This window comes from Loxodonta africana, chromosome 7 (assembly GCF_030014295.1).
Source record: "Loxodonta africana isolate mLoxAfr1 chromosome 7, mLoxAfr1.hap2, whole genome shotgun sequence".
Taxonomy (NCBI): domain Eukaryota; kingdom Metazoa; phylum Chordata; class Mammalia; order Proboscidea; family Elephantidae; genus Loxodonta; species Loxodonta africana.
Window position 1 is genome coordinate 26,540,715 of NC_087348.1, and position 27,301 is coordinate 26,568,015.

A 27,301-nucleotide genomic window follows, 5' to 3' on the forward strand; every position below is an offset into this window, starting at 1 on the left:
AGTGTTCTTGACAGAAAGTTTTTGTATAAACTCTTGTTTATTTTTTAAGAAGCGTATGTGTGTATGGATAGGGAAAGAGAGATAAAAAGTCAGAAGTTTAGAGTGGTAATAAAACTATAGCCCTGAAGTTTAACTTAAGCATCTCCTCCATGATATGTATCAATTAAAAAGGAAAATCCATTATTACTTTAAAGCATTTTGAAATGTATGTTATATAAAAAAAAAAAAGCTAACGTTTATCTTAGATAACATTTATCTTAGAAGTGGTAAAAAGAGATCGAATGGATGGTCGAAAATATTCTACATGATTAGCTCCATGTGATATTGTGACTTTTGTGTCTGACTATTTAATCTTCTTTTTTCCACAGCCAAGAGTTCGTTATAAATAAACTTTATTTTTAAAGACCCAGTGAGAACATAGAATGATTATAACATGAACATTCCATGTTCCAGCATTAGTCTTCTAATGAATCTTATCCCAAATCAGATACAGATACTTGAGTATTAACAGAATGTGTTTACTCTGAAAATATTCTAATGGAAACCTTATGTTTGAACTAGGCTTTGAAAGTTAATTACTCTATTTAGTTCAGAAAATAAACCAGGCAATGACAGAAATGAAAGATTCTTTTCCTGGTAATCACATTCCACAAAGCCTTCTTTACTTCCTTATTCCTGATGCTGTAGATCAGAGGGTTCAGCATGGGAATCACCACTGTGTAGAACACGGAAGCCACTTCGTCCTGACGCAGGGAGTAGCTAGAATTGGGTCTCAGATAAGTATAGGTGACAGTTGCGCAGAACAGAATTATAGCAGTCAAGTGGGAGGCACAAGTTGAGAACGCTTTGCGCCTCCCCTCCCCTGAATGCATACGAAAGATGGTGAAGAGAATGTAGGAGTAGGTAGTAAGGATGACAAGCAGAGCACCGACCATGTTCACACCAGCAAAAGTGGAAATGATGCTTTCATTCAGGTGTGTGTCAGAAGAAGAGAGCTTAAAAAGAGGGGGGGTGTCACAGAAGAAGTGATGGATGATATTGGAACCACAAAATGGTAAGCTGCTTACATAACTTGTGTTAACCATGGAGTTCAACAATCCTGCTGTAAAGGCCCCAGCTGCCATTTTAAGGCAGACTGTCCTGGACATGATTAAGGAGTAAAGGAGTGGGTTACATATGGCCACATAGCGGTCATAGGCCATTAACCCAAAGAGGATGCATTCGGTTGTTGCCAGGGCGATAAAGAAATACATCTGCAGGAAGCAGCCAGCAAAGGAGATGGTTTTCTTCTCAGACAATAGATCTACCAGCATCTTTGGGGTGATGGTGGATGAGTAGCAAACATCCACAAAGGACAAGTTAGCCAGGAAGAAATACATGGGTGTGTGAAGTCGAGAGTCCACCCTGATTAGCAGGATCATCCCCACATTCCCCAGGACTGTGAGTGTGTAAATCACAACAAAGAGCAAAAAGAGAGTGATCTGTAGCTCCAGGGTGTCTGCTAATCCCAGCAGGATGAACTCAGTCAGTGAGGTACAGTTTTTTCTGGTCATTTGTTACAAATATGATTTGTTTAAACTTTGTATTATGTTTAAATCATTTCCTCTGCAAAACTTTGTAGGAAGAAGTAGAAATGCTAATGAAGATATTCACTCACGGTGAAAAAAAAATAACCTAGGATAATATAGTATAGTAGATGGAATTAATGAAATGAGAGAAAACAAATAGTGGACAAATGGAAAAGGCATTTGATTTTAATAAGCAATTATCTGTAATGAATCTGGGTTGTAGGCCTTCAAAATCACTTCTCTAAGTCCCCAGATTCCTGCTGTGTTTTTGAAAATGCAAAATGTATTTTACTCATTCCTTTATACCAGCTTACAATCAAATGCAAAGGATAAAAATATTCTTGCTGAAGTCTCTCCAATTCTCTGAACGACTACATGGACTTAATACAAGGATAATATTTTCTATTCCTTAAAACTACTCTGTGCAATATTTTCCAAAATTCATGCATTGCCTCTAGAAATAGCTTTTGTGTAACCCTAAGCAGCAAAAGAATGACACTCTCAGCTAAGTGATATTTTAACATTCTTTATACAGTCATGAAAAACCTTTGAAAAGTGAGCCAAATTGTTTTTCTATTTAGAAGGCTGGTCCAAATATCAAATTTGTGCCACGTAGCAACAGTCATGGTATCTCCCCATCCCAGTGAATGACTTTACCAGATCCTTTGAACTTCCTTCCCAGATAATGTCTCACCTGTGTAGTTTATCATTTTCTTTAATATTAGGAGTTCTTAGGAGTGAAAACATAAAAAGATGAAAAACTTCATTTTTAGAAAATGCTGTACGATGTTAAAATATCTCTTTGAGTTTCCTTCTGAGTAAATACATGGTGAGACACTTTTATTTTGTTTTATCTCAGGGGGACTGGGGAACTGTGGGGGTTGTCTGTAAGTGTTAATTGTGGTACCAATTCTCTAAAGGCAGAAACTCTAGTCTCAAAGAAAATATGACACTGAACATGTGTAAATGTACTTCAAAGCTGTTGAGGTTCCAAGTTATGTGGAGCTTGCATCATAAGGTGGTCTCTGATCTCTGTGTAATTTTAAAGCCTTCACCAGAGTCAGATTAAATAATTTTAATTAATTAATCATATTGCCTCATTTTTGGTATTTTTAGATTATTTCAAATAAACAGCAAAATGTCAAATTTATATCTTTCCCACAGTTAGTGTTTCTGTATGTGAGTTCTTTAATAAACATATTTATATTGGCTGCTTTGAAGTCTTTTGTCTATCAAGTCCAACATTTGAGCTCTCACACAGGCAGTTTTGTTGTCTCCTTGTTTCCTGGGTATGGTTTCCACTAATCCGTTTCTTTGCGTGCTTTAACATTTTTTACTGAACACTGGACATTTTACTTTATTTATTTACTTTTATATATATATAGTATTTTAGATGAAGATTCACAGAACTAACTAACTTCTCATTAAACAATTAGTACATGTATTGTTTTGTGACATTGGTTACCAACTCCATGACATGTCAACACTCTCCCACCTCAACCTTTGACTCCCTGTTACCAGCTTTCCTGTTCCTCTTACCTTCTAGTCCTTGCCCCTAGGCTGGTGTGTCCCTTTAGTTTCATTTTGTTTTACGAGCCTGTGTAATCTTTGGATGAAGGGTGGACCTCAGGAGTGACTTCATTACTGAGTTAAAAGGGCATCTAGGGACCATATTCTCAGGGTTTTTCCAGTCTCAGTCAGGCCAGAAAGTTTGATCTTTTTTTGTGAGTTAGATTTTTGTTCTACATTTTTCTCCAGCTCCGTTTGGTCCCCTCTATTGTGATCCCTGTCAGAGCAGTCAGTAGTGGCAGCCGGGCACCGTCTAGTTGTGCTGGACTCAGTTTGGTGGAGGCTGTGGTGGTTGTGGTTCCTTAGTCTTTGGACTAATATTTCCTTTGTGTCTTTGGTTTTCTTCATTCCCCCTTGCTCCAGTTGGGGTGAAACCAGTGAATTATCTTTGATGGCTGCTCAGAAGCTTTTAAGACCCAAAGTAGAATGCAGAACGTTTTCTTTATAAATAATTTTATGGCAATTGAGATACTTGTTCCCTACACTATGGTCTCCACAGCCCTCTGGTCAGTAATTTGATCCCTCAGGGAGTTTGGATGTGTCTACGGAGCTTCCACAACCTTGCCTTGGACAGGGAGTGCTGGCTTCCCCAGTATTGTGTAATATCTTACCCTTCACCAAAGTTACCACTTATCCACTGTTTATTTAGTGATTTTCCATTCTCACCTCCCCCCCACTCAAGTAACCATAAAAGATTGTTTCTTTTTGTGTGGAAATCTTTTCATGAGTTTTTATGGTAGTGGTCTCGTATATTTGTCCTTTTTTGAATGACTTATTTCACTTAGCATAATGCCCTCCAGGTTCATCCATTTTGTGAGATGCTTCCCAGATTCATTGTTGTTCTTTATTGTCGTGTAATACTCCATCTTGTGTATGTACCATAGTTTGTTTATCCATTCATCCATTGATGGACATCTAGGTTGTTTTCATCTTTTTGCTATTGGGAACAATGCTGCAATGAACATGGGCATGCATATGTCTATTCATGTGACAGCTCTTATTTCTCTAGGATATATTCCCAGGAGTGGGATTGCTGGATCATATGATATTTGTATTTCTAGCTTTCTAAGGAAGCTCCATATCATTCTCCAAAATGGTTGTACCCTTTTGTATTCCCAACAGCACTGCATAAGAGTTCAAATCTCCCTGCAACCTTTCCAACATTTATTATTTTCTGTTTTTTGTTTTTTATTCGTGCCAGTAATGGCAAGGTGAGATGATATCTCACCGTGGTTTTGATTTGTGTTTCTCTAATGGCTAGTGATCTCGAACATTTCATAATGGAACACTGGACATTTTAGATAATATGTTGTAACAACTGTGGATACTTACCCCTCCTAGGGCTTACTAGTTTGTCTTGCTTGTGTATTATTGCTGACTTGGTTGGAGTATATTATTGAAACCTATTTTCCCTTCATTATGAAGCCTCTGGTGTTGCTCCTCAGAGGGCATAACCAAGGCATATGTGCAGTTACCCTGGCATGATGGTTGTCAGGACTTTCTTTGACTATCTTCCCTGAACTCTCTGTTAAGCTGTTGGCCAATTTGTCCATCAGTCTCCAACTGCTAGACTTTGCTAATTACCAACTGATTGCTCCGTTGTTTTTTAGCAATGTCCTGGGACACAAATTTCTCCACAATTTAATTCGGCCCCCTTTGCAAGGGTAGTTATTGAGGTCAGTCTTTGAGATTGAACTGAATCCAGAACAACTCTGCTTAATTATATCTTTCTCTGAATTTGTCTGGTAAACTAGCTGCCTTGTTGTTTACCTGATGCTTTCATGCTTACCTCCAGAATCTCTTTTATTTCTGATAACACTCTCAGGAATGCACTTCCCTCACGTTCTATTCCTAATAAATCCAATTCCTTTGAGGAGAGCTTTGGAGCTTCCTGCTCTTACAGTCTGTCTTTCTCTCTGGGCAAGAAAGAGAGTTCCCAGCTTGGAGAAGAGGCAACAGTACACTTCTTCGAGAGTGACATCCCTGCTTTACAACCATGATGCTGAGCTTGGATGGCAGCCTCTCTTCTTCTAATCTTGCCTCTCCTAGTGTGGAACCTTCACCTTAAAAGTCAACAGGGAAAGGTGTTTGAGTCCTCAGTATTTTTGATCCATCAAGCCTGGAGTAGAGTTTCTACCTTGTAAGTGTCGGTTGGCTGGAGAGAAGAAGGCAGTCCCTGACTTCTTGGACTCACTCATCTAGAATTTAGTCTCTGCAACCTGTAGCTGGTGAGGATAAAAAGCGGTGGCAGTCTGTTACTTCCAGGGAGACACGATTGGCCTTGTCTGGGAGTTGAGTAGGGAGAGAGTCCAATATTCATGACCACACTTACCGAAATTAGAGCTTCTATCACGAAGAGTTGGAAGAGAGGAAGGCAAGGAGTAGCTCACGACTCACAAACCACAAACTTTCACTGTTTTTACCAAGGTTTAGTAGATATTTTTCCTGAATAAACGTTTGCTCATTTGCTTTGTGCTCTTTGGGCAATTAACAGAGACTTTAAATGGTTGTGATTTTGTAATTACATCAGTTATTGTGTTTTGCTGGGGACCAGGTCTGTGGAGCTTCTTAAGCTGTCATTCTAGAACAAGACCCTCTGTCATGCAATTAACTGCATTATTTCAATTTATTTGAGGGAGGCTGCAGGAGAAAGACATGGCAGTCTGCTTCCATAAAGATTACAGCCTTGGAAACCCTATGGGGCTGTTCTACTCTGTCCTATAGGGTCACTATGAGTCAGAATCAACTAGACAGCAATGGGCTTTATCTGTGTTAAGTCCAGGAGTCCCTGAGTGTCAAAAAAAGGTTAAGTGCTCAACTACTAGACAAAAGTTGAGTGATTCAAACCCACCTAAAGGCAACTCAGAAGATAGGACTAGTGTTCTGCTTCCAAAAGGTCACAACCTGGAAAGCCCTATAGAGTAGTTCTACTCAGCAGACATGAAATTTCCATGAATTAGAATTAACTCATCAGCACTAACAACAACTACATATTAAGTCCATATCTGCAGTGTGAGAGTAGAATGAGAGCTGAGATTTCAAGCCAATAGGAAAAATAATCTTTCATTTTTCTATGGAACTTGAGCTTCAAAGAGCTGAGTTCCATTTGTTGACCTATACAATAGGCAATGCATTTTCCAGCTATGAAAAGATATTTACTGTCACCAGTAGCTTAGAACTTACTTAAAGATATTTCAGTCTACTTTTAGACAAAGGGTTACAAATAATAATTGACATATAACTAGGCAATTGGACAATTGTATTAAAAAAAAATCACATTAAGTGTGAGAAGGCAGACTTAATTACCAAAGAATAAAAGAAATAAAAAACACACAACAAAAAATGCTTGACTATACACTGCAACCAAAAAAAAAAAAAAAAGATTTTTTCATTTGAATCAATAAATGGCAGTCAAGGATGAACCCAAGTGAATTGGCAAATGAAGTTAATAAAGCTCTGTTGGTTGCCTTTAGAAAAAAAAAATGCATTCCAAATTCAAAATTACTTATGCAATGCTGAAAGAGGAAATAACTCACAATTAATTGCATACTTCCAAATAAGCTAACAACAGGTGGGGTCATAGTGAGTAATAAGAGCAGAAAGATGTGTTGATGCAAATAGTGAGGTGACAACTAGTGGGAAGGTTTATAAATATCTGAGGATAGACTATACTCTTTTCAAGTTAAAGACACAAAAGCCTGATCCCTATGACAGTAGTATGATATTAAGAATACTAGCATTAGAGTCAGACAGTTTTAATCCTAGCAATAAATTATGTGAAACCTTGCTAGCAATAAACTAACTATATCCAGAGTTTCTGCAAACAACATAAACCCAAGCTAAATATATCCTCAACTTTACTTTTTTTATCCAGAACCTCTAATATCTGTAATCACTAACATATCACACTACGAAAGTGGCTGTGGACACAGAGGGAGTCAGAGAGGACAGAGACAGCAGACATTAATGCCGTGATTAAAACAACTTTTGCAAAATTTACAAAATATGTAAGTATGTGAATACTATGGTACCTCCTAGGTAACTTGGAAAGGACTTGGGCAAGAAAGGCACCTTGAAGTGTAAGCTCTATTATCTTCATAGTACATCTCTCTCAAACCATATATCTTACATATATTTAATACAAACAGATACAACTATAACCCTTGGTTAAATGAGCAAACAATCAAAAAGAATCAACATAAATGAAACTACAAAAAACAAACTCAAGTTGTGCCATATTGTGTTTTCCAATGTTGGTTACAACATCAACTCTCACTCTACATGCGATGCTACAATGTGACAAATTCACCACTTTGTTAAGAAACATGGTCTGTCTCTCCCTCCCTCCCGCCCGCCCCTCCACGGCCTCTGAGTGGACTTCTGATTCACTTTTTTAAAGAATGGAATGCAATAGAAGTAACTTTGCATGACTTCCAAGGGTAGGCCAGGAAGACTATACAGCTTTCACATTGTGTACTAAGACAGTTGTTTCCGGAGCCCTGAGCTGCTATGTATGATGTTTCAACTCCCTCAGGCTACCATGTTGTGTATAACCTAGTTACATGGAGAGGCCATGTATAGTTGCTTTGGTCCACATGAATAACCAACATAGAGTCCTGTGAGTGATGCCTTCAGATGGTGCCAGTCCTCAGTAATCCAATTATTCCCAACCTTCTGGTCTTTCTGGCTGGGGCTCCACTGTCTAGGAGAGATGACCCATTCCTGTTGTCATTCAATTCCTAGCCCACAGAATCTGTGAGCTAAACAAAATTGTTCTTCTAAACCTCTAACTTTTGGAGTAATTTTATGTGTAGCCATAGCAGCTGAACCATAAGCCAGTAACTCCCCTGGGTGTTCAGATGGAAAGAGTTACTCCTTTTTTTTTTTCTATCTTGTTGAGGAAAAATTTGTTATACTGATTATGTTTATACAGCCACAACTGAATGCTATGGATGATTTAATGTAATTTTAAGACTATTTTGAAAATGCACAACTTTCACTTTATGGGCAGATTTTAGAATTTGTAACTTAATGCTTGCACAAGTACATGACTCCATTGTAAGCTGAAAACAGTGTAATAAAAATCATGCTCAGGAAATAATCTGAAATTAACTTAATAGACATGTAAGAATTGTTTGTAATTTAAATATTATTTATGCTTTATTGGGGCCCTGGTGGCATAGTGGTTCAGAGCTCAACTGCTAACTAAATGGTTGGCAATTTGAGTCCACCAACTGCTCCTTGGAAACCCTGTGGGGTAGTTCTATTCTGCCCTATAGGGTCACTATGATTCGGAATCTACTCAGTGGCAACGGATTATGGGTCTGCTATACTTTTCATACTGGGGAAATCATGATACTCAATGACTTGGGTTAATAAAAATTAGTGTGTTTAGTTTGAAATTTTAAAAATATTACAGAAAGACTAATACTGTCGTGTGTCTTAAACATCCATGATAAGTTCTGTGAAATAGAATTTTATGTGATTTGGACATTGTGCAAACATCATATTATATGCAGGCAGTCCTTGGATTAAGAATGAGTTCTCTTCCAAAGTCTGTCTTTACGTCAAGTGTGTACATAAGTCAGAACAGGTATGGTTTGTATCTAATGTCAGCCAAATGTTAGTATTAGTATATAGTATATATTTATGCATAAAAAATAAATACTTCCAAATGCTCTAAAGCATGTTAAATATAATAATATTATGATAATAATATTTTGATGTTCATCGAAAGTAACACTCATTTTGTTTATTATCAACCATTGTATGTACCTTGACTTTTTACTATAATGGGCTTTATGGGGGTGGGTTTGTAACTATGGGTTATATGTAAGTTGAACATTGATAACCCAGGGATGATATAAAGTATAGTACAGTATACACACAAGTCAGTAAAATGGGCATTTATTATGATTATCAAGACATATGTATTATAGGTTATATATAGGTTTTGTACCACTGTAAGCCTGGCAGCCTGATCATTTTGTATACAAAGAATATGAGATACACATGTTGCAGGCAGGAAGGTGTTGTGTTCCCTATGTCCAGTTATGTCCACCAAGTCCCATTTTCTGATGGAGATTTCTGAACTCTACTACAACCTCGTAGGGCCGTGGACTTACATGCAGTCGAATGTTACCTGAAAGGGTGTTATGCAGCACATGGCTGTATTAACTTTGTACTTCTTTTAAGTGGAGGGCTCATTGAAAAAAGATGATTATAGTCAGGTCCCAAAAGAACAAATTCTGAATGAGCACACTGGGAATTAATGAATGTTTACAGTCTTTTTTTTTTTTTCTTCCACCTTCATTCTGAACTAAGGTAGTTAGTTATCAAGAGGCAGTTACCAAAAGCATCTATGCAAGGATCTATAACAATCAAGTAGATAATTTCAAGAGAGTCTTGGGTGTTTGACAGACGCTCAATTTGAACATGTGGTTTTTAAGAAAACATTGAAGAACATTATATACTGAAGATGCTGTCACTATATTACATGCAACGGCCCTCACATATATGAGCTTAGCAGGTTTATGACCCAGAGATAAAAACAAGGGCATAAAAAACAGCAAACTTCTTTTGAATAGCCTACTGCAGAAAGCATGGACAGAAATAGATTTTAGCTGTTTTTAAGAAAATTTATTGTATTACAAAACCCAGTGCTGTTCAGGTAGGTAACTAAACTATAAGGCTTTGGTAGAGGAGAGTTTAGGTATGGCACCATCCATGGAAAAATGCCGGTCACTTTTTTAAATGCATCAGGTGAAGACTATACTCTAAATTATGCTATTTCACAGGTGGTATCTAATCAAGAGCAAATCTTTAGCTCTGTATCCTCAGTTTCCCCAGTTAGGCCAGAAGGTTCTTGATTAGCAAAGCTCTAACATTTTTTCATTCCAAGAAAGGATGAGATGCTCTTCCAGACAGCTAAGGACTAATTATTAACAATAATGAAAATGTGTTTACAAATAATCAAAACAAAATCATATCAAATGCCAGGTTTTCCAGTGGAAGAACTTAACTAAATGTAGAGGTTCTTCAATCTTCATTCACCCAAAATAATGCTTCAAAAAATTAACAAACATACAAACAAGTAAGCTACCATCAAGTCAGTTCCAACTCATAGCAACCCTATAGGACAGAGTAGAACTGTCCCATAGGGCTTCCGAGGAGCAGCTGGTGTATTCGAATGGCTGACGTCTGGATTAGCTGCCAAGTTCATAAATACTGCACCACCAGGGCTCCCTCTTAGCTAGTAGCAACGACAAATTCAATTCTAAGTGGAAACTAAACAATCGGTTTTAAAAACACTAAAAATAAACATTTATTTGTTTCATATATATATATATGCAAGAGTTTGTGTGCCTATGCATATATATGTACATATATATATATACTTCTTTTTTTTCCCCTAACTGGTGCCTTGTTTTTGCAGCAAGTTTTTACTCTATCTTCTGGCCTACTCCTCCTCCTGGTAATATTGATTGGCTGGCTGGCCCTCAGTGGTTTCTCTTGTTGCTTTAACTGCCTCTGAAAACTAGGCATCTGATCTCTGTGGATTCTCCTCTATCCAGGACTCATTTGTGAGCAACATCTTTTGCCAGTGTCATGCACTGTGACTCACGTTACAACTACTAGAATTCAAGGCCGTCAACAACATCCTGACATTCAGGTTTGTGCCAGGAAAGAAAGAGAAGACCAAAATGGATGTCAGAAGAGACTCTAAAACCTGCTTTTGAATGTCGACTAGCTAAAGCAAAAGGAAGAAATGATGAAGAAAAAAAAGCTGAACAGGATATTTCAAAGGGCAGCTGGAGAAGACAAAGTAAAGTATTACAATGACATGAGCAAAGGCCTGGAGATAGAAAACCGAAGGGAAGAACACACTCAGCATTTCTCAAGCTAAAGAACTGGAGAAAAAAATTCAAACCTTGAGTTACAATATTGAAGGATTCTATGGGGAAAATATTAAATAATGCATGGAGGATCAATAGAAGATGGAAGGAATACACAGAGTCACTACATCAGAAAGAATTAGTAGACATTCAACCATTTCAGGAGGTAGCATATGATCAGGAACTGATGGTACCGAAGGAAGAAGTTCAAGCTGCACTGAAGACATTGACGAAAAATAAGGCTCCAGGAATTGACAGAATACCAATTGAGATGATTCAACCAACAGATGCAGTGCTTGAAGTGCACACTCATCTATCCCAAGAAAACTGGAAGACAACAACCTGGTCAACCTACTGGAAGAGATCCATATGTACGTCTCTTCCCAAGAAAGGTGATCAAACCGAACGTGGAAATTATCAAACAATATTGTTAATATCACATACAAGTAAATGGAGAAAAGAGTGAAGTTGTCAAGGGTTTCATCCTACTTGAATCCACAATCAAGGCTCTTAGAAGCAGCAGTCAAGAAATCAAAAGACCCATTGCATTCAGCAAATTACTGCAAAAGACCTATTTAAACTGTTATAAAGCAAAAATGTCACCTTGAAGACTAAGGTGTGCCTGACTCAAGTCATGGTGTTTTCAGCTGCCTCATATACATGCAAAAGCTGGGCGAAGAGTAAGGAAGACTGAAGAAGAATTGATGCCTTTGAATTGTGGTGTTGGTGAAGAATATTGAATACACCATGGACTGCCAAATGAATGAACAAGTCTTGGAAGAAGTGCAAAGGGAATGCTCCTTAGAAGCAAGGATGGTGAGACTATGACTCATGTACTTTGGACATGTTCTCAGGAGGGATCAGTCCTTGGAGAAGGACATCATGCTTGGTAGGGAGTCAGGGAAAAAGAGGAAGACCCTTAATGAGATGAGTGGATACAGTGGCTGCAACAATGGGCTCAAGCACTAGGATTGTAAGTATGGCACAGAACTGAGCAGTGTTTCCTTCTGTTGTACGTAGGGTGGCTGTGAGTCAGAACCAACTCCAGGGCACCTAACAAGAACACCATGAGGTAGTACTCTCTCTCAATTCTTTCACTATAATTATATTTGGAGGTGATAGGTATTCCCAGTGTCTGACTTTCAATGACTGGGACAAAGCATCCCCTGTCCCTACTCCATGACCAGAGAGACAGAATTAATCACTGATTGACAGAATAAGGGCTTGTATTATTTCACTTCAAATAGCATGTTCCCACATTCACCACTTGCTTTAGGGCTAACAGTCCTGGTGGCCCAGTGGTTAAGTGATCAGTTGCTAACTGAAAGTTTGTTGGTTCAAACCAACCCAGTGGCTGAGCGGGAGAAAGACCTGGTGAGCTGCTCTATACTCTGCCACTTGGGGTTACTATGTGTTATTTCTGAGGGCACCTAACAACAACAGTTATTAGGCAGCAGGCACCAATGAGAATCTTAGTGCTAACCTGTTGTGTAATACACCGTTTGTCAGTAAGACTGTGACTACAAGTCAACACAGATTTATGTGGTGTCCAATGATCTATATAAGAAAAGAATACCTAAGTGTATACTCCACACAGGGAGAATGTAAGGACAATGACTAGACTCTGACAGAAGCCTGAGGTCAGAAAACAGAATGTACATATTACATCTTCCCTTGTCCATATTTAATACCACCACATCAATGGGAAAGAGTCTAACAAACGACTCCTTGATAAAGCTGGGAAATATTACCAACTGAAGCTTTGTTCATTTATGGAAGAGGAAGGGAAACAGGTATATTTTTTGTGGTATATGCTACTGCCCCCCAATTTTTTTAACCAAATCACTGCTACTTCATACAATGATTCCCACTTCCAACATTTTCCTTTGGAAGTTTGCTGTGATTTGACTTTGTTTTTGTTAGACATTTACTTTATATTCTACATATACCCTCATGATCACTTCCTCGTAGTCTGCTCTGTATATTCTATTCCTCTTATTCCTTCTTCTTTCGTGTTTTCTTCCATCCTTCTTTGCACAACAGTATATATATATATATATATATATATATATATATATATATATATACAGCCTACTATGTGCCAGGCGTTAAGTTATGCATTTTAATTACAGCAGTCTGAAAAAAATCAAGACCCTACCTTCATAGCCTTTTCAGAATTTCATAATTCTTTCCTCTAATTTCAGCCAAAGCAGCATGTGTTCTCTCACCTACAAGTAATCTAGGACCATTAAGAGGTATCTGTCTGTTCCGGGGTGGTACAAATAGTTTGCTCTCAGCTACTAACCAAAAGGTTGATGTTTTGAATCTACCAGATGGCACTTCAGAAGAAAGACTTGGTCATCTACTTCCATAAGATCACAGCCACTGCAAATCTGATGGAGTACAGTTCTACTCTGAACCACAAGAAGCTGCCAATCGACTTGATGGAAGTGGGTATCCTAAAACAAAGGGCAGCTACTTAAAGGAGAGTGTTAGATGTTTATATGGCACACATTTGGAGCTCTATACTTATTAAAAAAAAAAAATTTTTTTTTTTTTTTTTTTACTTATAGATTGAGAAAAAAGTTGTCAACGTTGGAAATGTAGATCTCAAAAAAAGACGACCAAAGTTATGCATCTGGGAGAGACCTTCCAGTAAGGAAATTTGTACTAATGAGTGCAAAAAGCTAGAAACTCTGGAAACAGCACTCTCAGCAGAAAGTAGAAATCAGATCAAAATTTCCCCTGGTATACTATAATATGCCTATAATATATTTTTCACATGTTTGAGTGTGAAGTGTTACAGAGCTGTCATGAATAAGTAATGCATTAGTAGCCCCCACGGAGTGGTGGAACATCCTTAGTGCTGTGGTATACAGTGTAACATTGGTGCTTCTGGACCCCAGGATAATAATACTCCATGTAAGGACAATTGTTTTTGACTGCTTCCACTCCTATACCACACAATCCCTGTCTAGGGACACCTCTTGCCAGAGGTCTTTCCTTTTCAAACTTTGTCCCTAAATTTGCATTTCTACATTTAAGCTGGGAACTAGGATGACAAAAATCATGACCTCTGGCATTTTTCTGTCTTTTAGAAAAGAAGCACAACCTAAGGAAAAATAAGAAAGATGCTTCGTCCTGTTTTCACATCTTAGAGTAAAAAACTCTCTCTCTTGCTTCCCACATTTTTCTACCTTTGGCTAAAAGAAAAATTCACAGAAGCTAACAGCCTCTGTGTCACGGTCCTGTGAAGTACAGCTCCTAGTGGGCATCCACCCTGCTTTGGGCTCAGCCAAGTACTCCCATATGCATCTGTTGGCTGAAACATCTCAGTTGATATTTCCTCAATCCCTGGAGCCTTGTTTTTCACTAATGCCTTCAGTGCAGCTTGAACTTTTTCCCTCACTACCATCAGTTCTTGGAAACGCTGGTGGTGTAGTGCTTCAGTGCTACGGCTGCTAACCCAGGGGTCAGCAGTTCAAATCCGCCAGGCGCTCCTTGGGGACTCTACGGGGCAGTCCCACTCTGTCCTGTAGGGTTGCTATGAGTCAGAATTGACTCGGCGGCCCTGAGTTTGGTTTTTGGTTTGACCATCAATTCTTGATCATATGCTGCTGCCTCCTGAAATGGTTGAACATCGATCAGTTCTTTTTGGTACAGTGACTTTGTGTGTTCCTTCCACCTTATTTTTTTATTATTATTCTTCCTGCATCATTCAATATTTTGCCCTTGATTCCTTCAAAATTGCAACTGAATGCTTGAATTTTTATTTAATTCTTTCAGCTTAAGAAATCCCAAACGTGTTCTTCCCCTTTGGTTTTCTAACTCCAGATCCTTGCACATATCATTACACTACTTTACTCTGTCTTCTCAAGCTGCCTTTTGAGGTCTTCTGTTCAGCTCGTTTTCTTCATCATTTCTTCCCTTCCCTTTACTACTCAACTTTCAAGAACAAGTTTCAGAGTCTAGTGTCTTCTGACCTCCATTTTGGTCTTTTCTTTCTTTCCCATCTTTTTAATGGCCTTTTACTTTCTTCAGGTATGATAGCCTTGATGTCATTCCAGAATTTGTCTGCTGTTTGGTCATTAGTGCTCAATTGCCAAATCTATTCTTGTTACAGTCTCTAAATTCAGGTGAGATATACTGAAGGTCTTATTTTGGTTTGCATGGACTTGTTTCAATTTTTTTATCAGATTCAAACTGAACTTGCATACAAACAATCGATGATATGTTCCACAGTCAGCCCCTGGCCTTGTTCTGACCAGTGATATTGAGCTTTTACATCATCTGTTAGCACAGATGTAGTCTGTTGAATTCCTGTTTATTCAGTCTAGTGAGGTCCATTTGTATAGCAACCATCTATGTTGCTGAAAAAGGGTATTGTTAAAGAAAACTTTGGTTTTGAAAAATTCTATCATGCCGTCTCTGGAGTCATTTCTGTCCCCAGGTACATATTTTCCAAATACTAATTCTTCTCCTTTGTTTCCAAATTTTGCATTCCAATTGCTAGTAATTATCAATACATCTTGATTGCATGTTTGATCAGTTTCACAATGCAGAAGTTGGTAAAAATCTTCAATCTCTTCATCGTTGGCCTTAGAAGTTGGTGCATAAATTTGTGTAACTGTCATATTATCTGATCTTCCTTATAGGCTCATGAATATTATCCTATGACTGACAGCGTTATACTTCAGGATAGTTCTCGAAATTTTCTTTTTGACAATGAATGTGACGCCATTCCTCTTTAATTTTGCATTCCCAATGTAGTAAGCCTTATGATTGTGTGATTCAAAATGGCCAATTCCTGTCCATTTCATCTCACTAATGCCTACAATATTGATGTTAATGTGTTCCACTTCATTTTTGAAAATTTCCAATTTTCCTAGATTTTTACCTCATATATTCTGTGATTCCAATTATTAATGGATGTTTGCACCTGTTCCTTCTCATGCTGAGTCATGCCACCTCAACAAATGAAGGTCCTCAAAGCTTTACTCCATCCACATCATTAAGGTTGATTTTAGTTTGAGGAGGCAGCTCTTTCTCAGTTGTATTTTTAGTGCCTTCCAATCTGAGGGGCTCTTATCCTGGCCATATATCAGACAATGGCCTCCTGCTGTTCATAAGGTTTTTACTGGCCAATTTTTTTTCAAAAGAAAACCACAAGATTCTTCGTCCTTTTCCGTCTTAGTCTGGAAGCTCAGCTGAAACCTATCTACCATGAGTGACCCTGCTGGTATTTGAAATCCCAGTCATATAGCTTTCAGCATCACAGCAACACGCAAGCCACTACAGTACGACAAACTGACAGATGAGTGATGAATAGTCACAGAACTCCAAATCAGGAAGAAACAAATTAAATTACAAATAGGTGCAGATTTTTAGCTAATGATTTCAAGCCTGAGAAACTTCTTCTCCATATACATCTAGAGGAAGCTGAAATAGGAAAAGGATTATGAGGGGAAAGCTTCTTCATTTTTTATTTTTGGTTTTAAGTAATATTGGTGAAAATTTTTATTTTTGAGGTGACATGGCACTTTGAATCAGCCAGATACCTTCCATGATGTCTGAGTGGGCATCCTAGCATTATTTAAACCATCTGTTTTTGTGAGCAGAAATGCTTTTATTGTCACAAAAGTTAACATAGGAACACAGAGTTCCACTTCTAAAAGGGGCTCTCAGCACCCGTTACTGGGAAGAGACCAAGCGAAGCATGCTCATGTGACAAAACATACGGCAGAGTTTCCTAAGGATCCATCTGGATGAATTATGGCAGTAAGAGTAAGGAAGGTCAGTTCACATCAATATTCAAGGGTCTGAAATGCAATTGCTAGAAAGGTTACCTTTGTCCATAAAATAATGCTAGAGAGTAAGTTGTGTTACTCCTCCATGCACTCTCTCCCTAACTGGGAAAACAAGTTTGCTTGAGGTTGATGCTAAGAAATGGTTGCAGAAAACGTCAGATCTATTCAGAGAAAAATATTTTGAAAATAAACCAGAGTTATTGCCAAACAGAAGCATTCTACTCTAAATTAAGAAAATACCCAAGAGAGATTTCCCCCAGGGACAGTGCAACTCTTTCCTATTTAAAAGCACTTAGAGTTTGAAAGCAAGCAAAGTCTATTGTGGAATCACAGTGACGTCCACAGGAATAAAACGTAAATCTTAAAAAAAAAAAAAAAGAAAGGTATATGCTATCAAAACACCTAGACTCTCTTAGACAGCTTTATGCAATCTTTAAAGGTAAGTTGTCATTATTTTGATAGGCTATTTTATGTAAGCATAGTTCTAAATTTGAAGACCAAGATACAACTAATAAAATAGAAAAAACATGAAATTCTGGTTAAAACTATATTTGAAAATGAGTTAATTACTTAAGATAACACATGCAGCCCTCTAACTTTCCTAATTATAAATTAAATAAAATTAGATGCATGGCAATTGATCATAATAACAACATTTATTATTTATAATAAAAGCACCTACTCTTCAGTTATGGACATGTTTAGATTGCAAAGACCAGGTCATTATACAAAAATTGCCATTATGTGGAAATGGAGAGTTTTGTTTTTTTTTCTTTTTTCTGTTTTCAGAACATCTCAATTTGTCCTATTTTCTTTAGTTAGAAAATATAAACATACAAACGCTAACAGCTAAGATTTACTGATGTGCTCATCACTGTGACAAGTCCAATTATGGATTAGGCCTCTGTGGAGAAGGACTCTTGGAAGAGACAAAGCTGGATAAAGCCGGCCTGGGGCTGTGTGACTGGAGGGCCCATGGCTTAACCAACGCACCGTCCTCCTCCAGAAACCCTGGTGGTGTAGTGGTTAAGATCTATGGCTGCTTACCAAAAGGCTGGCAGTTCAAATCCCCCAGGCACTCCTTGGAAACCCTATGGACCAGTTCTATTCTGTCGTGTAGGGTCAATATGTATTGGAATCCACTCGATGGCAGTGGGCTTGGGTGTTGCATCAGAGATTCCATCATGAAGCTGCCTCTAGGGCTCCATTCCCACCCTGCAAGCCCTCAACGAGGTGGGTTGGAACAGTGGCTGCAACAACAGGCTCAAGCATAACAAGGATTGTGAGGATGGTGCAGACCAGGCAGGGTTTTGTTCTGTTGTACATTGGGTTGCTATGAGTCGGAACCAACTTGATAGCACCTAACAACGGCAATAAAACTGCTAATAAAGGAACATGAGGGAATGATTGTCTGATTACCTTCACATTGAAAGTTAATTCAAAATCATCAGCTGATTGGACTACGTGGTGGAGTAGGGGGTAGTAGATTTGAGGAGAGAAGGAAATGCATGAATAATTGTTTGAAATGCTGGAAACTAAATATTAAACAAGCATGATGTGAATTGTCAAGTAATGTCCTGTCGGTGACTGATACCTGTCTGAGGGCAATAACAGAAAGTGAAGCAAGGCAGTTGTGTTTTTCTCAGGTCTCATTCACATGCTCGGCACTTATGCAGGGCCAGAGTAAATGATAACTGGGTGTAATCAGAGTTATGCTTTTATAAATGAAAATTATGATGAAGGGGTGGGGGAGAGGGGGATTTAGATTTAGTTGCAAGAAAATTATATGACAGTGTAAAGTAGAATCTTAGGTGGGTAGGGAGTGAAAAAAAATATTGTGAAGAGTGAGTCATATTTCTTGATTAAATTAAACGTTAACATTTATCATAAACTGAATAGATGTGTTAAACGATAATGTTACTGAACAGCACCCTGAGCTTCATGTTTTTTTTTTTATATTTCGTATTAGCGATGGAAGGGATACAAAAATGGAAAACTAATAATGCTCACATTTATTCCTTCAGTAACAAAGGAGTGGTTTAAGAAAAACAAGTCTTATAATATACAGGAGAAGTCTTAAAATTAACTTTGAATGAAAAATTAAGTGAAAAAAAAATTACCAAAATGTTTTGATTTGAGAAAAGTTGATTAGGTATGTTTACAAAGAAAAAACCCAAGAACTGATACTAAACAAGAGACAAAGACACCCTCTCACTGAGGTAAAATAATCAGAGCTCTTTCCTGAAAAATAAGCTCTAACTAACAGTGTATACTTCTCAATTTCTCTAGTATCATTAAAATAAAAGTTTAATAAAATATACCAGGATTTTATTTGTTAAATTGGTTTTAATAGCATCTCAGTTCATTACTGAGGTTTCAGGTGACGTTCTCTAGAAATGGAGCATGGTGATGGGGGAATTAATTCATTAATTATGTAGGTTTATACAAGTATCAATCCAATTAACAGAAGTTAATATGCTTTTCAAAATAGTGAATTAATTAACCATCTTAAATTTATCATATATACAGATGGAAAGCAAATTAAAAGCAGAAGAATCAAATAACGCTACAATTACGGAATTTGTTCTCATTGGGTTTTCTGATGTACCCAATCTACAGTGGATACTCTTTGGGATATTTTTCATCATGTACCTAATTATTTTGTTGGGCAATAGCATCATAATACTGATCACAAGAATTGACCCTACTCTTCAGAACCCCATGTATTTTTTTTCTTGGCAATTTTTCCTTTTTGGAAATATGTTATGTAACAGTCAGTGTCCCAAGAATGCTCAGGGACATTTGGACCCAGAAAGGAAATATTTCCTTTTTGGCTTGTGCTACACAAATGTGTTTTGTGCTTATGTTTGGAGGCATAGAGTGTTTGGTACTGACAGTGATGGCCTATGACCGGTATGTGGCCATTTGTAACCCTCTGAAATATCCTATAGTCCTGAGCCACAAAGTTTATACCCAGTTAGTGGTTGGCTCTTGGGTCAGTGGAATTCCAGTTGAAATTGGGCAAACATGCCGGATTTTCTCTCGCTCATTTTGTGGGTCTAACATAATTAATCATTTCTACTGTGACATCCCCCAAATACTCAAGCTTGCTCGTGGGGACACATTCATGGATCAGATGGTGGTCTACATATTGGCTGTGATATTTTTAATGGTCCCATTTCTGCTGACTGTTGCTTCCTATGGCAAAATTATCTCCAGTATTCTGAAATTGTCCTCAGCCAAAGAGAGGGCCAAAGCCTTCTCCACCTATTCTTCTCACCTGACAGTTATAATCTTATTCTATGGAACAGCAGCTATCAATTATTTACAGCCCAAATCAAATCAATCTGAAGGACTGGGGAAACTGCTCTCTGTTTTCTATACCATTCTGACACCGGTGATGAATCCAATTATATATAGTTTGAGGAACAAGAGTGTTACGGTGGCATTGAAGAGATTACTACCTAATTATTAACATGAGGGAATTACAGAAATTATAGAAACCATGTGCTTATGTTTTTGTCATGTAGATACAATTGGAAAATCTTCTAATTTTGTTTCTACACTCTGAAATAGAGATAATTAACAATGTGCTAACAATCTCACATTGTCAAGGTACCTCTGTTTCATAGAATTAACTACTTCTGTGTAATCGAACCACTAATTAACTGAAGTTCAAAAATATAATCCTTCAGATCAATCTTTCCTCTGACTGTGAACAAGTGAGGTAGGAGATTGAATAATACAAGATATAAATTTTTTGCATAGTTAGGAGTTAGGGTCATGCTCTATGATACTTTTTTCTTATATTTTCCATTCCTTCAAATGCATTTGCTGCCTTTCTTTACCTGTCTTTTTTGATTCAGCAAATGAGAAACATCAGCAGTAGCTAAGATATTGGGAGCTGGGGAGGATTTGGGGTTTTCTCCACATTTTTTTCTCTGCTTCTATACCTTGTCTCTGCCCATGTTCCTGAAAGACTACAAGTGCTTCAGGGTGTGCCCACATCTATGTTCCATCTCTCACCATTCTCTGGTAACATTATATCCTCCCCTTTTAGCTTCAGGCCTTGGTTTTGTGATATCTGGTATTTTTTCCCATAATCTAACCATACTCAGACAAATAGCCTTTTCACTAAAGTACTTTAATTGGAATTATCTTGAATAAATTCTATGTCCTCCAGTCTCCCACTTATACATCATTCTTCCATTCTATTCTTGCATACTTTTTGGACAATGACTTAGCTTTTTTTTTTTTAATTATTATTTTTGAAAGAAAAAAAAACTAACCTTTCTAATCTATAAACTGATTGAGGGAAAACCCATTTTATAGAAATAACAATAACAATACTTGTACAAAAATGACTATTCTAAATATACATTCGTTGAGGAATATTTAACCAAAAAAGAATATAGTGAAAAAACAAAATTGGAAGCAAATGGAATTAGAGATTGTATTAAGACACTGGAGTACATCTATACCATAAAATTACACAGCCCATTAAGAAGATTTTAGAACCGCAGTGGTGAAGAAATTCCAAGCATATCCTTACATGTGAAAGAAATTGAAATCTCTTTATAAAACATCCCCCATTTTTGTAAAACAATGAGATATAAACATGTAAAAAACAAACCCATTGCCAATGAGTTGATTCTGACTCATAGTGAACATGCAGGAAGAGTAGAATTGCCGCACAGGGTTTCCAAGGCTGCAATCTTTACTGGAGCAGGTTTCAACATCTTTCTCCTGTGGAGTTGTTGGTGGGTTGAACCACCATCCTCTCAGATAGCAGCTGAGAACTTAACCACTGCACCATCAGGACTCCCTATAATGAAAGATAGTACCACATAATTCCACTGAACTATTTACATTTACATTTCAGTGGTGGGTACAGGTGTGGATTAGAAAGGATTATTGACTTGCCCACAGTGGCAGGATTTCAAATGATTTCTTCTTTATTTTTTGTATTTCTCTGTATAGTTTGAATTTACTACAATGAAAGTATAATTGGTATATCACAGGAAAGAGTAATCAATATTCATTCTGAAAATAACATAAGGAAAAAAAAGAAAATATTTGCATGTCTTCCTTGCTTCTTGTTACTATATGTCTTAAGAATCTAGTATCTAGTAGAGGCTTCAATATGAGCCAAGGTGTCTTTGATTTGTAAAAGAAACGAATCACTTAAACCAAACAAAATATGTGCGTCCATGTTTCACCTAGAGCAATCAAAATAAATAATACCAATGGTCATTCCTTGAAAAATATCTTAAAGGCATGTAACAGTAGAACCAGAGATAGACAAATTTGTGATCACAGAATGAACATAGTTAAGAATAAATGACTATCAGTGAGCTTGAATGATGAAAAATTGACAATCTTTAAAACAAAAAGAAAACAAAGAGAAAATGTCAACAAATATTGAATTAATGAAGGATTTATCAGTATCCAGCAATTAAAAAAGACAAAAATATAAATTGAAAATGTATAACACTCCTGGCAAATATAATTTTTTGGTACTTGAGGAATCAAAGAGATAAAAACTTTAAAGACAATTGTATGATTTTCAGAGATCATGTAAATGACATACTTAGCAACCGGGCATATATCTCTTTTCCAGTACCAATAAAATATTTATTAAAAAAAAATTGTTAATGCAGTCTCTGACAAAGATAATTTCAATAAATTCCAAAAACTACACCTTAAAAATAAATTGGCAAAAGATTAAATACAGGAATTGATGCTAACTTGGAGCCCTAGGCAGGCACATCATGCTGTCCCTCTGCAACAAAGAGTAAAAAAACTAAGTAAAACAGATACAGATGTCAATCCAGGAACTCTAAGCATCAAATGAAGGGATAAAGAACTAGATCAAACACTGAATGGAAGAAAAAAAATGAAGGAAAATAGAGAATGAGGAGAGAAACGAAGTAGAGGTCCCCTGCCATTTAACATGCACAGCATTGCTATCATAGAGCACAGCCAGCCATGACCCCAGACAGGGAGTATAGAAAGACAACCTCATGGTGTTCCCAACAGGAGACAGAACACTTCATATTCAGAGACACATTCTTTCCCATCCCTCGACCTTTTGCCCTATAACTCTCCCAACCTTTCCCAATGAGATACACCATGCCCACTTAGCTGGGGAGCTACCGGCATGTTGTCACCCTCCTCAACCCACCAGCTCAAACCATGCCATATTTTTTTTTTTTTCCTTTTCTTTCTCCCTACAGCTATCTCCATATACAATCTTCCTTCCTTCTTGCCAGTCCACAGGTACACCACATCCCCACCTGCTGGCTACACATTTTTCTCTCTCTCTTTTTTTTTTTTCTTTATTCCTCCCAACCAACACTGTATACTACCCTCCCTTCCTATTAGCCCTTGCTGTGCCACTGTGACTAGAGTGTCCTCAATTCAGGCCCACTGCAACAATGAGCCTGCATTGTCCCTCCCTTTCCACCATTTGACTAGCTGCTGAATGGTGGGAAGAGAGCCCATACCTCTCTCTGTAAGATACCGCAGGCTTTCTGTCGAAGGTCTTTGATTGCTCCTACATCTATGGACCAGCATCAGGATGCAGACAGTGCCCACTCACTCCAAGCTTGGCCACCTGGCTAAAGCAGTGTGCAATGAAACAAGCTCACCATGCCTGCTACTGCCCTGCTCACCCAGTCAAGGTGGTAAGAGCTGTCATGCCCACAGATGAGAAAGCAACAAAACATGCCCAACTCACCTGCCCTAACATATCAAAATAAAACAAAAAAAAGCAGGATGAAACAAATGAGGATACAATCAATAAATAAAGAAAATAATACCTTAATGTCTCAGAGACTGCTGCCTATATCAAAATATATAAAAAAGCAAGACAAGATTGTTCCAGCAAATGAGCAAAACAAAGAATCAGATGGCCTTCTGGTAGAAGAAAAGGCACTGGAATTGCATGATAGGGAATTAAAAAGACGATGGCAGTGGGTTTTTTTTTTTTTTTTTTTTAATATGCAGGGCTCTCCAAGAGATTAGGAAAGAGATCAAAGAAAACACACACAAAGAAAAGTAATAAATTGACAAAATTATAGAAAATACAGAAGAAACCATTGACAAAACCAAGGAAAACACAGACAAAGCAATAGAAGATTTCAGGAAAATAATACAAGAATAAAATGCCAAAATAAATAAACAATTAGAAATCATACAAAAACAGCTACTAGAAATCCAAAAGATAAACAACAAAATTTCAGAAATGGACAACACAGTAAAATGATTTAAGAACAAATTGAAACAGTGGAAGACAGAATCCATGAGATTGAAGACAAGTCCATGAATGCCCCTTTGCTTGAGAAAAAAAAATCAGAGAAAAAATTGAAGAAAACCCTAAGAATTATTTGGGACTCAATCAAGAGCAATAATTTGTGTGTGATCAGAGTTCCAGAACAGGGTAGGAAAATGTAAAACACAGAGAAGATTGTTGAAGATTCGCTGGCAGATAACTTTGCAGTTCTACTCTGTCCTATAGGGTCACTATGAGTAGGAATCGACTCAGTGGCACTGGGTTTAATTTCCCAGATATCATGAAAGGTGAAAAACTGACCATCCAAGAAACTCAATGTCTACATATATCCATATAGGATAGACCCCAAAAGCATGTCACCAAGACATATCATAATCAAACATCCCAAAACCAAAGACAAAGAAAGAATCCTGAGAGCAGCTCGACAAAAAATAAAAGTCATTTACAAAAGGGAAACAGTAAGACAGTGCTGTGATTACTCTGCAGAAACTATGGAGACAAGAAAGCAATGAGATGGCATATAAAAAACCTTGAAAGACAAAATTGCCAACCAAAATTCTCTCTCAAATATGATGGTGAAATTAGGACATTTCCTTATAAACAGAAATGAAGGGAATTTGTAAAAACCAAATCAAACTTACAAGAAATGCTAAAGAGAGTCCTTCGGTCAGAGATCCAACAACATAAGACAACAACTGGAGTCTATGACACAGGACAACATCAGCCTGATACCAACTAAGGTAAAGAACTCTCAATAATAAAACAAAGCTAAAAGATTTAAAACAGGGAAACAGAGGTGTCAATCTATAAATGATGACAATATCAAAACATTAAAAGGAGGAATAAATGGTGAAGGTATATAACTTTCAAACAGAGGGAAATCAAGGGGGTACCAAATGATAAAAGATTGGTTCAAACTTAGGAAGAAAAGGGCAAATTTCAAGGTAACTACAGAAAAATTAAGAAACCTACTCATCAGTATAAAAAATAAGAAAAACGTAAAGTTTCTATAAACACAAGATCTCTAACCACGAAAAAAAAAAAGACAATCCACAAACCAAAAGAATTCAGGACAGGAAAGTAATAGGAACAAAGTAAACTCAGCACCAAAAAAAAAAGAAAAAGAATAACAATACCACAGCAATAAACTCATACATATCCAAAAAAACACTGAATTTAAATAGGTTAAATGCTCCTTTAAAGAGACAAGAGAGTGGCAGAATGTATTTAAAAACACAACACATCAATGTGCTGTCTACAAGAGACACACCTTAGATGTAAAGACATGGACATATTAATTTCAAAGGGTGTAACAGAAAATATCAAGCAAACAGTAACCAAAACAGGCAGGAATGGCAATACTAATTTGCATGAAGCTGTGAAACTGGAAGGTCTGCCACAGAGATTTCAAATACCAGCAGGAACACCCATGGTGGACAGGTTTCACTGGCGCTTCCAGACTCAGACATACAAGGAAGAAGTACCTGGCAATCTACTTCTGAAAAAAATTGGCCAGTGAAAACCTTATGAATATCAGCAGAACATCATCTGATAGTGTTGGAAGGTGAGCCCCCCAGCATGGAAGGTACTCAAAATACGACTGGGGAAGAGCTGCTTCCTCAAAATAAAGTCAACCGTAACGATGTGAGTGGAGGCAAGCTTTTGGGACCTTCATTTGCTGAGGTGACACTACTAAAAATGAGAAGAAAAGGCAGCAACCATCCATTAATAAACAAAACATGGAATGTATGAAGTATGAATCTAGAAAAATTGGAAATCTCCAAAGATGAAATAGAACGCATAAACATCTATATCCTAGGCATCAGTGAGCTGAAATGGTCTGGTATTGGCCATTTAGAATCAGGCAAAATTATGGTCTACTATGCCAGGAATGACAAATTGAAAAAGAATGGTGTGAATTCATCATGAAAAAGAACGTTTGAAGATCCATTCTGAAGTACAACACTGTAAGTGATAGTAAAATAGCTATACACCTACAACGAAGGCCAATTAATATGACTATTATTTGAATTTACACACCAATCATTAAGGCCAAAGGTTAGGAAATTAAAGATTTTTACCATTCTGAAATTGATCAAACATGCAATTAAGATGCATTGATAATTACTAGTGATTGCAAAGTGGAAGTTGGAAACAAGGATCTGTAGTCAGAAATCATAGATAGCCTTGGTGATAGAAACGACGTTGAAGACCGCATGGTAGAATTTCGCAAGAACAAAGACTTATTCTATGCAAATACCTTTCTTCAACAACATAAGGAGTGACTATGCACATGGATCTCATCAGATGGAATACACAGGAATTAAATTGTCTACGTCTGTGGAAAGGGATGATGGAGAGGCTTAATATGGTCAGTCAGATAAAGGCCAGGAGGCAAATGTGGAACAGACCAATTGCTCATCTGCAAGTTCAAATTGAAGCTTAAGAAAATTAAAACAAGAACACAAAAAACAAAATACAACCTTCTGTATATCCCACCAGGATTTAGAGACCATCTCAAGAATAGATTTGATGCATTGAACACTAATGACCGAAGACCAGAAAAATTCTGGAATGACATCAAGGATATCATACATGAAGAAAGAAAAAGGCAATTACAAAGACATGGAACAAGGGATATCATTGCTGATGTCAGATGGATCTTGGCTGGAAGCAGAGAATACCAGAAAGTTATTTACCTGTGTTTCATTGACTATGCAAGGAATTTGACTGTTTGGGACATAACAAATTATGGATAACATTGTGAAAAATGGAAATTCCAAAACACTTAATTGTGCTTGTGAAGAACAAGAGGCAGTCTTTGAAACAGAAGAAGAGGATATTGCATGGTTTAAAAATCAGAAAAAGTTTGTGTCAGTGTCATATCCTTTCACCATATCTATTAAATTTACATGCTGAATAAGTAATCCAAGAAGCTATACTATATAAAGAACATGTTATCAGGATTTGTGTAAAATTCATTAACAATCTGCAATATGCAGATGGCACAATCTTGCTTTCTGAAAGAAAAGAGGACTTGAAATACTGATGAAGATAAAATACCATTGCCTTCAGTATGGATTACATCTCAACATAAAGAAAACAAAAATCTTCACAAGTGGATCAGTAAGCAAAATCACAAAATGGAGAAAATACTCAAACTGTCAA

General features: G+C 37.3%; 1 protein-coding gene and 1 pseudogene across 1 annotated transcript in view; one reads left to right on the forward strand and one right to left on the reverse strand.

The window, feature by feature from the left end:
- The window catches only part of LOC100671538 (olfactory receptor 5F1-like), a 52,089-nt gene extending 50,477 nt beyond the window's left edge, over positions 1 to 1,612 (reverse strand). The window contains exon 1 of the mRNA XM_064288092.1: positions 965 to 1,612. Coding sequence (XP_064144162.1) covers positions 965 to 1,553 — 589 coding nt within the window. The 5' untranslated portion in view covers positions 1,554 to 1,612. The remainder of the gene's footprint in view (positions 1 to 964) is intronic.
- Positions 1,613 to 19,368: 17,756 nt separating this feature from the next.
- Positions 19,369 to 20,314, forward strand: LOC135232071 (olfactory receptor 10AG1-like; annotated as a pseudogene).
- The last annotated feature ends 6,987 nt before the right edge of the window (positions 20,315 to 27,301 follow it).